Source organism: Podarcis melisellensis, assembly GCF_964234715.1.
Source record: "Podarcis melisellensis genome assembly, chromosome: 2".
Classification (NCBI taxonomy): domain Eukaryota; kingdom Metazoa; phylum Chordata; class Lepidosauria; order Squamata; family Lacertidae; genus Podarcis; species Podarcis melisellensis.
In genome coordinates, this window is record NC_138529.1 from 114,544,393 (window position 1) to 114,559,529 (window position 15,137).

The 15,137-nt window shown below is 45.0% G+C and overlaps 1 protein-coding gene across 3 annotated transcripts in view; it reads right to left on the minus strand.

Annotated features, from left to right (window-relative positions):
- The window catches only part of LOC309364809 (zinc finger protein RFP-like), an 80,474-nt gene that overhangs the window by 7,171 nt on the left and 58,166 nt on the right, over window positions 1-15,137 (minus strand). Inside the window, exons 1-4 of one of the 3 annotated variants that reach the window (XM_081902731.1) lie at window positions 7,154-7,782; window positions 4,304-4,399; window positions 3,254-3,484; window positions 740-762 (exon numbers count right to left, since the gene is read on the minus strand). The exons of the other annotated variants lie outside the window; for them this stretch is intronic. Of the exons in view, the coding sequence (XP_081758857.1) occupies window positions 740-762; window positions 3,254-3,484; window positions 4,304-4,399; window positions 7,154-7,564 (761 nt within the window). The 5' untranslated portion in view covers window positions 7,565-7,782. Of the gene's footprint in view, window positions 1-739; window positions 763-3,253; window positions 3,485-4,303; window positions 4,400-7,153; window positions 7,783-15,137 lie in introns of those variants that run through there. 3 annotated transcript variants of the gene reach the window in all.

The following is a 15,137-nucleotide window of genomic DNA, read 5'->3' on the forward strand; positions in this document are numbered from 1 at the left end:
CTCGATTCCTCTTCACTACAGACTCCACAGCCAGACATCTGAGGGCCAAAGCAGTAACCACAGGCCTCTGAGTCTCCCCACTGATGTCTATTCAAAGGAGAAACACCATTATGTAATATCGTCACGTTCAGAGTTTCTCTGCTACAATTTCACTTAATCGCCTTTCCTGACAAGAGCAGGAATTATCTGAGGGTCTGACAGCACAGCTGACATTTCCTTACTCTAGAATTTCCAGAGAAGGTGCAGAAAATATAAGAATGGTTGCTGATATCAGCAAATGTGAAACGTTCCTTATAATCTCTATTCTGAGTGACACCTTGATGCACTCCCCAAGCTCCTGCCGACTTGTGAGAACTTCCGTGCCCCCCCCCCCTCCACAAGGGCTCCATGGGAAAGGGGTGTTCAAGGACCTGGGGTGGGTCAACAGTGGATGCTGTAGAGAAGCAAATCTTGAGGGAAGCAACTTAAGCACTTGTTCCTCCCAAGGAAGTCACTTTCTCTTGTTGTGCAAGTACAACAGCTTTGTCACAGTGACACTTGAGTAAGCTAAAAAATATTTGTTTCTTGAACTTGGGAGTGTCCTGCTTTTAGTAAGTAAGATAAGCTCTGCTCTAGAAGGAGGTGCTCTCAGAGGATGAAGCAGACCACCTTTGTCTGGGAGGGTCTGTCCTGGCACAGAGTCTGGACTTTTCTCAGCCTTACAGACTGTTGCCAAAAGAAATGAGTAGAATTCACTTACCTCTGCAAGGTGCTTCTCACATCCTAGAGGGAAAAGAGAACAGAAATCATTGCACACCACAGGCCACTGTAGGAAGACCCTTTAGACCCTGAAATGGATGCGCTCTGGCCCTCTGATGCTAGTCTGTCTGCCACATGACAAAGATTTGAGCAGGAATACCTGAAGCATTCAATTTTGGTTTGAGTCAGCTTTTGATTTTCCAATTGTCAGTTCTCTACATTTCCACATCAGTTTGCAATTTTTAAAATAGAAATTCATCAGGATTTTATTGTGAATTTATCCCAAAATACATTTTTGTATGCAATTTTGTATAATAATAATAATAATAATAATAATAATAATAATAATAATAATTTATTATTTATACCCCGCCCATCTGGCTGGGCCTCCCCAGCCACTCTGGGCGGCTTCCATAGAAACCAAAAATACAGTAAAATATCACACGTTAAAAACTTCCCTGAGCAGGGCTGCCTTCAGATGTCTTCTGAATGTCAGGTAGTTGTTTATCGCTTTGACATCTGCTGGAAGGGCGTTCCACAGGGCGGGCGCCACTACCGAGAAGGCCCTCTGCCTGGTTCCCTATAGCTTTCCTTCTCGCAATGAGGGAACCGCCAGAAGGCCCTCGGCGCTGGACCTCAGCGTCCAGGCAGAATGATGGGGGTGGAGACACTCCTTCAGGTATACTGGACCGAGGCCGTTTAGGGCTTTAAAGGTCAACACCAACACTTTGAATTGTGCTCGGAAACATAGTGGGAGCCAATGTAGGTCTTTCAAGACCGGTGTTATATGGTCTCCGCGGCCACCCCCAGTCACCAGTCTAGCTGCCGCATTCTGGATTAGTTGTAGTTTCCGAGTCACCTTCAAAGGTAGCCCCACGTAGAGTGCATTGCAGTAGTCCAAGCGGGAGATAACCAGAGCATGCACCACTCTGGTGAGACAGTCCGCAGGCAGATATGGTCTCAGCCTACGTACCAGATGGAGCTGGTAAACAGCTGCCCTGGACACAGATTTGACCTGTGCCTCCATGGACAGCTGTGAGTCCAAAATGACTCCCAGGCTGCGCACCTGGTCCTTCAGGGGCACAGTTACCCCATTCAGGACCAGGGAATCCTCCACACCTGCCCGCCTCCTGTCCCCCAGAAACAGTACTTCTGTCTTGTCAGGATTCAACCTCAATCTGTTAGCCGCCATCCATCCTCCAACCGCCTCCAGACACTCACACAGGACCTTCACCGCCCTCACTGGTTCTGATTTAAAAGAGAGGTAGAGCTGGGTATGCAAGTACAGATTACTTAGTTGGAGAACTGCAGTAGAAAATCCAGATGTGCATTATGTTAGTGGCCATCTGTAATTCAGTTTGCATATTGATCATAAAGTCAAATGAGGCAGTTTCATCTTTAAATGTAGTTTCAGAGGAATCCTTCCAACCCTAGTTTTCACGTTTAACTTCTCAGCCTGCATCCAGTTTTGTGTGAAAAAAACTCCCTCTCAGTGCACTTTTCATCATGCAATTCAGACATCAGGAGGCCTACAGGAGAGTCCTTCCCTAAGACATTGTCCCAAATAGTGATCTATAGGACGGCCCCATATTTCAGCCTGTTACCACTTACCATTTCCCTTCTGGAAACAAAAAACCACCTACAGTATAAAATGCCTCCAAAATGCAAAAGAAATTGGTGTTCAGGCAAGTTTCTAACCCCAGCAATGTTAGTGGATCAGGGAAGTAAAACACCTCATTGCTTCTTTCACATAGAAATGGTCACGGAAAGGTCAAGAAGTGTCAGGTGGTTGGTAGAAACCATATAATGTTCTTGGGAGACATTTCACTAACCAAGGACAGGTTTCTTACTGGGCTTAGAAGAACACCCACTAACCCCGGCATAGGCAACCTTCAGCCCTCCAGATGTTTTGGAATACAATTCCCATCATCCCTGACCATTGGTCCTGTTAGCTAGGGATCATGGGAGTAGTAGGCCAAAACATCTGGAGGGCCAAAGGTGGCCTATTCCTGCACTAACCAGTAACAATTGTTCTGAGTTGTAATAAAGCTCTTGCGTTATTTGATGACAGAGCACCATTTTGGACAAATCTCCAAGGCTGCTGAAGGTGATCAGCCCAGAAGCTGAGGGGTGGAATGGAAGAGACATTTGGAGGGCAGCAGTGGAAAGGACAGTCTGAATGCAGAGGTGTTGGGGATGTCAGTTTGGAGAAAAAAAGGTGACTGTGCTCAGTACTAGAGATCACTTTTCCTTTCTTTCACTTTTCCTTAGCTGTAAGGTGGAGCTAAAAGTGTCTGGGAAGCCCACCAAGTGTTCTTTTAACACTGAATAAGCACCCACAATCTGCATTAAGGGGAATAAACCATCTCAGTTCTATTGGTTGCTCCTGTACATGAGACCTGGCTAGAGGTGCCATTAACTTTTTGAACCTTGAATTGATGGAGAAGGCACACAAAGGTTTGGAGTCAACACTGTCTTCGAGAACAACCTTGTGCTGTTCCTGCCACCATCTTACCTGCAGGAGTTCACTCACTGGCTGCTGACTCTTCTCCTCCATCTCCTGGATGATTTTCTGAAGAGAGGAGAGTTTCCTAGAGAGTCTGGCCAGCTGCTCATCCCTTCTTCTTGCAATCTCCTTCTCTACCTCTTCCATTTCATGCAGCAGACATTTTTCTTGTTCTTCCAGAAATTGGTGCAGTTGTCTGAACTTCTCCACTGTCCTCTGCTTCTCAGATTCTGTTAAATTCTGCAAGAGGAAGGAAGAAAGAGGGAAAGCAGAGCCTTGAGTCAGGAACACACTTCCTCTTCCCTCTCCACTGCCATGCCTGCTGATTTGCAATTTGGCTAAAGCAAGGAGCCTTTTTTTTGCCATGGAGGTTCCGTGCACATTTTTGAACCTGGCATAATCAAAATTCTAAAATATTCAGAGAGCCTCCATGGACATTAAAAACTCATCATCAGTGTTCAGGATGGCTTGAGTTTCCTAAAGGTTAACAAGAGTGCACATTTAGAAAGACCCTTAATTAACAATATTTATGGTAAATCAGGATGTCCCTACTAATTCATATTCAAAAGAGCTGGGCTGCCTCAGGTCAAAGAAATTCAATTCAGTTTGCATTGAAAGGTGAAATTACTTCATAACTACTTTCAGAAAAAAATATGCAGACCAAAACACAACAATCCTTTGAAATACACAGTCCTATGAACTTTCCAGGGTTAGCATAGTCAGGTGATGTGTGCAAAAACATGCACAATATAGGGTAAAGTATGCATAAAATATGTTTATGAGTGCAAATAACGGTGACAAATGAATGGAAAAGGTACAGAAGAGTGCTTTGCAAAAATACACATATTGGGGAAAATAATATTAAAAATCTTGATAGAAGGGAAAATTTGTACTAAAATGCTGGTGAATTTTCAGAAGTACTTTTTAAAAATTAAAATCACATGCTGATGTAAAAGAAAGAGAAATGGAAAGAAGGTGATAGATTTCCCCATCCCTCCTCAGTCCTGACTTGATTCTTCAAATACTTTCTCCCTCCCTAGTAACAACTGTGACACTTACAAGGAGATTGTGGCTCTTCTTTTCCAGGTCTGCTTGAGATGCCAGAATGGTTTCTCGTTCTTTCCTCAGAATCTGCAGGCGGCTGCAGATCTCTCCCTAAAGAGGAAATAAAATCTCAGGTTTGATTGAGATTGAGAAAAAGAGCTGATCCAAAACACACACACACCCCACTGACACATGAAAACAAAGTTCAACACAGCCAATCATAAATGAACCAGCACACCCTAGGCCAACCCCAACCTCTCTCACCACCAAAGGAACACAAGTGAACAGCAAAGAACCTGCACAAACAACGCTGACACCAAACCCCACATATAGTAAGTAAAATAGTAAAATAGAAACATCGCCACCCGACACCACCCCCATTCATCTTTTCCCCCTCCCTCCCCCTTTTCTTCCCAATGTCTCATCAAATGAAACTGACTTGTAAAAATGTTACATGGGGGGGAAATATACAAGAGAGAGACATTGCACACACTTTTGTAAATCAAGAAAATCTTTAATAATAAAAGAGAGAGAGAGAGAGAGAGAGAGAGAGAGAGAGAGAGAGAGAGAGAGAGAGAGAGAGAGTGTGTATTAGTGGTCTGGGACTATTTAATTTGCTTTCTTTTTTTCAATTTCATTTGTTCATTTTATTTGAGCTTAGTTGAAACTTGTGGGAAAGAGTATTTTGTATATCTCAATTTGGCACAAAAGAAATTAAATCCTACCAAACAACAACAAAATATTCCTGATCTTTCTCACTCTCAGAAATTCATACTTTAACAGTGATTTTATATATATAAACTTAATCCGTTCTGGAAGTCTGTTCCAAAACCAAAGTGTTCCAAAACCAAGGTGCACTTTCCACAGAAAGTAATGCAAAATGGATTAATCCATTCAAGACGAACCCTAAAACAGCAATTTAACATGATTTTACTATCTAACGAGACCATTGATCCATAAAATGAAAGTAACAATCAGTGTACTGTACTATAAAATAAATAAGACAGTATTGCAGATGATAAAAATTAAAATTCTTACCTGCACTGACGATAGTCATTGTTTGGATGGGGGGCTTTTATTCATTTCTGCAGTCACACAATCAATCAATCAATCAATCAGTAGCTGAACTGGGTTCAACAGAGCCACAAAAATAAATTACAGACGCTTCACGTTACAGACTCCACTAACCCAGAAATAGAACCTCGGGTTAAGAACTGTGCTTCAGGATGAGAACAGAAATCATGCAGCAGCAGGAGGCCCCATTAGCTAAAGTGGTGCTTCAGGTTAAGAACAGTTTCAGGTTAAGAACGGACCTCTGGAACGAATTAAGTACTTAACCCGTGGTACCACTGTAACTGAAAAAGCCTCAAAACGCAAAATAAATAACAAAAACAAAAGCACCAAATACAGTGGTACCTTGGTTTTCGAACTTAATCTGTTCCATAATAATAATAATAATAATAATAATAATAATAATAATAATAATTTATTTATACCCCGCCCATCTGGCTGGGTTTCCCCAGCCACTCTGGGTGGCTTCCAAAAAAAATATTAAAATACTATAATACATCAAATATTAAAAGCCTAAACAGAGTTGCTGTTTGATTTCCGAAATGTTTGAAAACCAAGGCGTGGTTACCAGAACACTACTGGCTTTGGGGAACCAATGCGTTTGAGAACCAAGGTACCACTCTCTCTCTCTCTCTCTCTCTCTCTCTCTCTGTGTGTGTGTGTGTGTAATTTTCACATAATCTATTTTTTAAAATCACAAATTACCATCTTTATTTTTCTTCGGCTTCCCATATCACTCAATAAAATGTTGTATCTCAAATCTCATTACTGCCCATTTGTTTCTAACAATGCATAAAATATGAACATAAAAATAACAAGTCCTTGTTTTTATGTTGCTCATAGTATATATCTCTATCTCATATTGTAATGGAATTAAAATATTTACTTAAGTAATCTGAAAAAGGTTTCCACTCTTCTATGAGAGATTTTTCATTGCAGTGGCCAGAGTCCACCTATTCATGTGCCAAAATTAACTCTTCAATGTTTTCCATTTCTGGATAAAAAAAGATGTTCTTGCTGCAGTCAGAATCCACCTAAAAAACTCCTTCAATAGGAATATTGCTCTCTGGTGTTCCCACAAGTTCAAAGAGGCAAGCTGTGGGGAGGCTTGGATGGGACCTTTATTTCTATTTATTCAAAAATAGTAAAAGTAATAAAATAAGAGCCCAGAGGAAAGGAGACCCAATTCTGAGTTCTCATGGAGAAGTTTGCTTCCCCTGTACATTTTGCAGGTGCTACTTTCATTCAGGAAGTCATTTGCAATTTCAGATGGGGGAGATCCCCAGGGCCTCAACCCTGCCTAGGACCCCACTGCACTCCTTCCCACAGCAGCAACCACAACATGTGTGCTGCCCCCTACATAGCTGCTCCTCCACTGCTGAATACGACATTGCCAGCTGCCATTTAAGGGGTCAGATCCTGGCTGCCAGTGAGTCCCCCCAGCTGACTTTTATGTTTATATTTTATGTGTTGTTAGTCACAAAGAGGCAGTAAAGAATATTGAGTTACAAGGTCTTATCAGGCGACATGGGAAGTCAAAGAAAAACAAAGATGGCAATTTGTGCTGTTTTTAAGATGGACTGGGTGAAAACTTAATAGATAATTTTTTTTTTTTGAAAAACAATTGACCACTACCCACTGTCTCATCCCACCAACTCCCTTTACATAATAAGCAACAAGCATTTAGATTGCTGTTTAGGCAATTAATGTCATACGGAGTTCGGACTTAAGAGAAAATGGCCCAAGAAAAATCCATAGCTCTCCGCTTCATGAAGACCCACTTTTATTTCCTACCTTGTACTCTTCGGCAGCCTCCTCCAGAGGAATCACCTTGTGATTTTCATGTTCCTTGGATCTGTCACATACCACACAGATAGGGGTTTCGTGGACTTTGCAGAAGAGCTTCAGAGTTTCCTGGTGCTTCTCACAGACCTTCCCTTTCCCAAGGTGAAGACACAGCTTCTTGGCTATTTCTACCACGTTGGCCAAGTGACGGTTGGAGATTAGGCTCCTTCGCTGGACAATTATTCTGCACTGAGGGCAGGAAGCCTCTGCCTCCAGTTTCTCCCAACACTGGACCAAGCAAGATCGGCAGAAGTTGTGCCCACACTCTGGGATGGTCACTGGATCCTTGAAATACTCCAGGCAGATGGAGCAAGTAGCTTCATCACAAAGATCCTTTACGGGTCTCTCAGCAGCAGCCATGGCTCCCTCGTGTCAATGAAACAGTTAAATTTTCATCAACTTTGTGGTTGTCAGGAATTCTATTTTTTGAAATATGGCAACCCTAGATCAAACAGGATTGCAGAAGTAATGTCCACACTCTGGGATGATCACTGGATCCTTGAAATACTCGAGAGAGATGGAACAAGTGACTTCACCACAAAGAGTGGCTCCCTCGTGCCACAGTCCTAGTTGACTGGTTTTGCTTTTCTTCTGGCTGCTGGAAAAAGGCATGTTTCTGCCCTGTTTCGATCCAGGGGCCTTTTGTTTGTTAGGCAACATGATAGCTGCTACGCTACAGAAACCCAAGGGCAAAGGCTCCCCATGCCAGCTTGCCCATATCCCTTGCCAGGTATCAGAGTCCAGGGGAAGAGGCAGCCATAGATTCCACACACACCCAAAAAAGCTCAAAGGTCTCAGTGCCCTATGATAGCTCAGCTGGTAGAACAGAGAACCGGAATCTACCATTCAAGGCAACCTTAGGTCAACTCCAGAGAGCTCCTGCTTTGCCAAGGCTTCTGGTGGCAAAAGTTCTGCACAGCAAGGGGAGCATTCTTTTGGGCAGTGCCCATCAAAGGGAATGTACAGACTTTGCAAAAGGAACATGGCATTTTACCTTTGCCAAAGCCCGGGATTGAACCAGGGACCTTTAGATCTTCAGTCTAACGCTCTCCCAGCTGAGCTACTTTGGCTGCCCAGGGCAAAAGCAGGCAACATTCTAGTTCCCCCAAAAAACAAGACACCAGAGTTGCTAGTAGAGACGCTGTCTCCCCAGTGCATGAGAAAGAACCCATTTATTCTGTTTTTGGATGAGGGACCTTTGAATCTTTAGTCTCCCAAGTGAGCAGCTTTGCCTGCACACAAACTAGGATTCCCTGACACAAGATTCAGAAGGGTCCATAGTTCCACACAGCAAGGGGAGTTTTCTTTTGGGGGCAGGATATATTGGCAGTCTTCTATGGACTGTCTGTATTGATTTATACATTTTAAGTGAGGATCAATGGAATACTTTTATTCTTGTTGTCAGCTGATAATGTTTCTCTTCTTCTCCCCCATTTGCAAAGACAATAGATTTTAAAAAGAAAAATTGAAACGTCCTGCAGTTGCTTTGGCAAGATGTGTTCCCCTTTTCAATCTACACTGGGCCCACCCCCTCCCTCTCCAGAAACTGAACGGCTGAGGACTGGAGGACAAAGGACAGAGCAGAAGGTTGCTGCTTCAAGTCTCTTGCTGGAGAACAGGAGGCTGGGCCATCACAATTTTTTTGGCATAAATTTTGGACAGAGGCCTCTTTTGTTTCACATGACATCTAATGAAGCACAATAGATGTCTGAAGGGTATCTCTGCCCGGGTCTCTGTGGTGCAGTGGGTTAGTGCATCTGGCTGTTAACCAGAAGGATGGTGGTTTGAGCCCACCCAGGGACAGCTGTGTGCACTCTGCCCATGAGGAGGTGGCCAAGTGGTGGAATGTTAATTTGTGGTTCTCTTTGTGCACATGACTTTCCACCGTCCTCGGCTCTTTCTCCTGCTGACTGGAGGCTCTGGAAACTTTTGGCTGGCTGTGCTGTCCTTTCCTCTCAAAAAGGGGAAAAGGCAGAGGAAGGAATGTACCCGCTTGGACTTGATCATAAGATTGGGAGCTGGGGGCACTGTTACACAGTGGTTCCACTCCTTTCTCCTGGGCCGTGTCCAGAAAGTGGTGTTGGGGGATGAGTGTTCAGACCCCTGGGCTCTCACTTGTGGGGTGCCTCAGGGTTCCGTCCTCTCCCTCATGATTTTTAATATCTACATGAAGCCGCTGGGAGAGATCATCAGGGGGTTTGGGTTGGGTGTTCATCAGTATGCAGATGACACCCAGCTCTACCTCTCCTTTAAATTAGAACCAGTGAAGGCGGTGAATGTCCTGTGTGAGTGCCTGGAGGCGGTTGGAGGATGGATGGCGGCCAACAGATTGAGGTTGAATCCTGACAAGACGGAAGTACTATTTTGGGGGGACAGGGGGTGTGGGGGACTCCCTGGTCCTGAATGGGGTAACTGTGCCCCTGAAGGACCAGGTATGCAGCCTGGGAGTCATTTTGGACTCACAGCTGTCCATGGAGGCGCAGGTCAATTCTGTGTCCAGGGCGGCTGTCCACCAGCTCCACCTGGTACGCAGGCTGAGACCCTACCTGCCTGCGGACTGTCTTGCCAGAGTGTTGCATGCTCTAGTTATCCCCCGCTTGGACTACTGCAACACGCTCTACGTGGGGCTACCTTTGAAGGTGACCTGGAAACTGCAATTAATCCAGAATGGGGCAGCTAGACTGGTGACTGGGAGTGGCCACCGGGACCACATAACACTGGTCCTGAGAGATCTGCATTGGCTCCCAGTACGTTTCTGAGCACAATTCACAGTGTTGGTGCTGACCATTAAAGCCCTAAACGGCCTCGGTCCTGTATACCTGAAGGAGTGTCTCCACCCCCATTGTTCAGCCCAGACACTGAGATCCAGCGCCGAGGGCCTTCTGGCGGTTCCCTCATTGTGAGGTGAGGTTACAGGGAACCAGACAGAGGGCCCTTTTGGTAGTGGCACCCGCCCTGTGGAACGCCCTCCCTTCAGATGTGAAGGAAATAAGTAGCTATCTTATCTTTAAAAGACATCTGAAGGCAGCCCTGTTTAGCAGTGGCGTACCGTGGGGGGTGCAGGGGGGGCCGGCTGCACCGGCTGCAACATCTGGGGGGGGCGCGCTCGCCGCCTCCAGAGGCGCCGAAGAGCCGCGGGCGCAGGCTGTAGCAGAGCCCCATGTCTCGCGGAACCGACGAGCTGTGCGCGCGTCCGGGCTGAAGGCGTCCGGCAGGCAGTGGCTCTCAGCGCTCGCCGCAGTCCCCGCGCGTCAGGGCGGCAGAGGGCACGCCAGGCAGCCCCTCCTCACTGCTGCAGCGGCTGGGCCATGTTGCATTTTCCTCGCCTCTCTGCGGCAGTGGCAGCGGCAGCGCCAGCGGCAACTCACCTCAGATCACCTGACACGGACCCGCCGCCGTGGCTACCTTACCGTAAATACCCCAGCCCAGGCAGCAGCAAGAAGAAGCTGGCAGCAGCAGCAGGTTAGGGGTTAGGGGGCACAAATTACTTGCCTTGCCCTGGGTGCTGACAACCCACGCTATGCCGCTGCTGTTTAGGGAAGTTTTTAATATTTAATGCTGTATTGTTTTTAACATTTGATTGGAATCCGCTCAGAGTGGCTGGGGAAACTCAGCCAGATAGGCGGGGTATAAATATTATTATTATTATTATTATGGCTACACCATGGATGGGTGCAGCTAATTGGAGCCTTTTCCTTTCGGAGAAGAGATCCTGGCCCAGAGCAAGTGAGTTGTGGAGCAGTCTTCTAGCTTTAGGACTTTTGCAAAGGAAAAATATGTATTTGCACATTTACAAGTTCTATCCGATGCAACAGCAAATTGGGAGCAGCTGCCTAATATAGGTTCAATCCATCAACCTCTGGGTTATGGTGTGACTCATTACCCTGATTTTCACTCAGCAAGATCTGTTCTTCAAAACCTGAACTCTACGTCCATACAGAGATGGTATCTTACACCAGCAAGATTAAATCAAATAAACAAGAAATATTCAGTGTTGCGTTGGAGGGGATGCCAGGAAACTGAGACCTATGTTCACATGGGGGGAGGGGTGAATACATACAATTTTTTGGCCAAAGGTGTTTAAGGAGATAACAGAAATCACAGGACTGAAGCTGATTGAAAGTCCAGAGGTAGCATTGTTATCAATTTATGACAGGGTGGAAGGAATGCAGGGTATGAAGTGGAAAGCTGCATGAGTTATTATAGATAAGAAGTGGAAGGGGCAAGGTGAATATCAGATGGAAAAATGGTACAGTGGTACCTCAGCTTACATGCCTCAGGTTACAGACTCCGCTAACCCAGAAATAGTACCTCAGGTTAAGAACTTTGATTCAGCATGAGAACAGAAATCGTGCTCCGGCGGTGTGGCGGCAGCAAGCTACCAAGCAGGCAGAAAGCAGGATGCTGCCTCGAGCCTTCCCTTCGCTCTCCCAGACAAAGGCTGTTGCTTCAAAGTTAAGGGTGGGGTGTGGGGAATTGTCTTGCGTCTTTTGCTCCATTCTGCATGTTTGTGAGCTGCCTTCCCTCCCTCCCTCCTGTCTGTGTTATTGTCTGTCTCTCCATTTTTTCCTCCTTACCCATAAACTCTTCCCAGTTCTCCCTTTCTTTTCACACATTTGGTTCCCCAACCTTATACATCATTATGTGCTGCTGCTTCATTTTTCTTCATTTGCACCCACCCCCACTAGCAAAAAATAAAAGGGGAGGAATGTTTTATGTTTGTTTTGGGGGTGTTTATGTTGGTTCCCCCAAACAGCTTTCCTGTTTCCATAATTTTTTTAAAAATGAAACTTAAATATTTTTTTAAAGAGGCTACCTCTGCTTGCTTGCCTCCCTCCCCTCCCCTTTGATAAAAAGGGAGAAACTGATGGGATGGGGCTTGGGGGGTACCTTCTGTGTCACAATAGGTGCAAATGGAGCAGGGAAGCCTTATGTTCTTTTAAGTTGTGGCTGCTTTTGTTGAGGTACCTCCATTGCAGGGGATTGGCCTAGATGTCCCTCAGAAGTCCTTTCCAAATCTGATTCTGTGATCATCCCACAGTCATATTCTCAAACTCCGCTGATGCCTGCACAGGAGACACCCACAGGTGGGCAGGGCAGCAGCAGGAGGAAGGGGTTTCTGCTAATGCTTACTCCTGAGTAAGCCTGTAGGGGATCGCAGTGCAAAGAGGAAAAAACAAAAAAAAATTCCTTCCAGTAGCACCTTAAAGACCAACTAAGTTAGTTCTTGGTATGAGCTTTCGTGTGCATGCACACTTCTTCAGATACACAAATGCAAAGAGGAAGAGGGAGGGAGTGGAAGCATGGCTAGCGCTCCAAGAAAGCAGACCGAGACCCAGAGGAAGGCCACGCAACAGAGGAGACCACAGAAGAGAAGATATTACTTCCTAATTTTTTAAAATAACTTTACACACACACACACACACACACACACACACACAAAAATTTTATTTATTTATTTAAAGATAAGACAGGGAATATGGAGGAGGAATGATTTTGAGGAGATATGGAAGGTATTAGTTGAATTTGTACTGTTAAAAGGGAAAGGAGTCAAACCATCACAAGAGTTGTTGAAATTTTGAGAGGTTAGATAGTTCCGATGGAGTGGTCTCGGGGGTGGGTGCACATTTGCATTTATACTTTAACTTGTGAAATATACTTGGAGTCGAGTGTGAATTTCATGCTCTTTATTCAGCTCATAGTAGCAATGAATGAATCTTTCCCCAAAACGTCTAGCCAAATATACATTATTTACACAATGGGCCCCCGCGTGATTGGTTAATTCCGGGCTCCTCCTGCAGGCCAATCAGGTTGCTGATTCACTTCATCCAGGAGCCTGATTGGCTGCTCCTGCAGGCCAATCGGGTCGCTAATTCACTTCCACCTGGAGCTGGATTGGGTGGCTCCTGCGGACCAATCAGACTGCTGCATTCTGATGCTATTGTTCTAGGATTCAGCTCAGTACATAACAACTTGTATAACGAATATTTTGTTTAAAATAAAAATAAAACCTGAACACTAGAGAGACTGAAGCTCACAATTCCCAGGACACTGGGGCACAATGGAGCCACACGTCTGGCTGGGAACAGGAAGAATCGTGGTTTGAGCCCATCAAGGGACCCCTGTGTGCACCCCTATCAAGAGGGCCAAGCAGCAATGGTGTTTGACTGCTAATCCATTGTGCCCTGAAGATGTGGGTTCAAATACTTTCGACTCGAGAGGCTGAACAATTTAATGTCTGTGCAAACTTGGTCACCACATTTTCACACATATTAATACACATTAATACACATATTAATCCAAACCACACCCTTTAGGGTGTGTTCAGAGGCAGCCCTACATATAATGCATTGCAGTAATCCTTAGTATCTTAATGTTTATATTTATTTTTTGGGTAAACTGCTTGGAGGTTTTGTTAAATCTTGTTAAATCAAATAAACATAAAAAATTCCCCTTCCCCTGTATGTGATTTGGTTTCTGAGTTTTATTAGAGCTGGATTCTACTAAATTAGGTGCTGAGGAAGAGGCAGTGCCATGAGTCCCACTAGCATAACAGGACTTCAGCTCCACCTGAGGGACGCTGGGATGTTCATCTGTTGCATAGGCCAAATCCTCAGCTGCTGTGAGTGCCCTGACTTTTCAGGGATGCCAGAAATAAGCCTCCCCTCTGCCTATTCCCTGAAGGGCATTTGCCATTCTCACAAGCGGTGCAGAGGCATCACGCAAAGTCCCAAATCTGATGACCCAGGGTCAGCTTCTCCTTTTCTCCTTATTAAGGTAAAGGTAAAGGGACTCCTGACCATTAGGTCCAGTCGTGGCCGACTCTGGGGTTGTGGCACTCATCTCGCTTTATTGGCCGAGGGAGCCGGTGTCCAGCTTCCGGGTCATGTGGCCAGCATGACTAAGTCGCTTCTGGCGAACCGGAGCAGCGCACGGAAACACCGTTTACCTTCCCGCCAGAGCGGTACCTATTTATGTACTTGCACTATGACGTGCTTTCAAACTGCTAGGTTGGCAGGATTTCTCCTTATTACCCACCATTTAAAACACGGGTACCAGGGCAGTTTACAACAATATAAAGTAAAAACTTTAAAACAGTTAAAACGGATTACAACCACAGCATGTAGACCTGAGGAGTCAAATGCCAGGGTACAGAGGGGTCACAAATTCCACTCATATTGATCCAGAGCAGATTCCAACTTATAGTTAGCAGAGTAGAAACTTAAACATGTTGCAGGATTCCCCCAAAATAGACCAGAGGCAATTAATATTTCATCCAGCAGAGCTTTACTGCTGCAGAAGGCAAATGAGCATAATGGTCACAAATCCAATACATTCAGCATTGGCACCATAGCTGTCAACTTTTCCCTTTTCTTGCGAGGAAACCTATTTGGAAGAAGGGAATTTCCCTTCAAAAAAGGGAAACGTTGACAGCTATGATTGGCACTGTCCATAAGAAATCCAGTTGCAGCAGACTTAACTTCAATTTACAATAACTTATAATAAGGCTAAAAGCACACCAGAAGGAAACAGAGAGAGGAAGTGAAACCCAGGCTCTTTCTGGTGTTGTTATTTATTATAGGCAGCATGACCTTGACAGAAAGAGAGAACAGAACCATTTTAACCAGCTTCTCTGAAGGAATAACCCGAACATCATAAACCACCTGCTTGTTTCTAGGCAGAAAAGAATATTACATGTCATGGAACTTCCAGCTAGCACCAGTTTCTTTCATACAGAGAAGCTTCCAGAACCCTCTTAAATTAATTAGAATAGGAAAGATCTCTACACATTGGATCAATACTTTCTGTATCAAGAAACGCAAACTGACAAGAGGTACATCCTCAGCACCTCTGTTTACACAAAGGGAAAGTCAAGGGGGGCAAAACCCTCCAGAATCCTTGTGGGGTTTTGGGTTGTTGTTTTTTCGCAAAA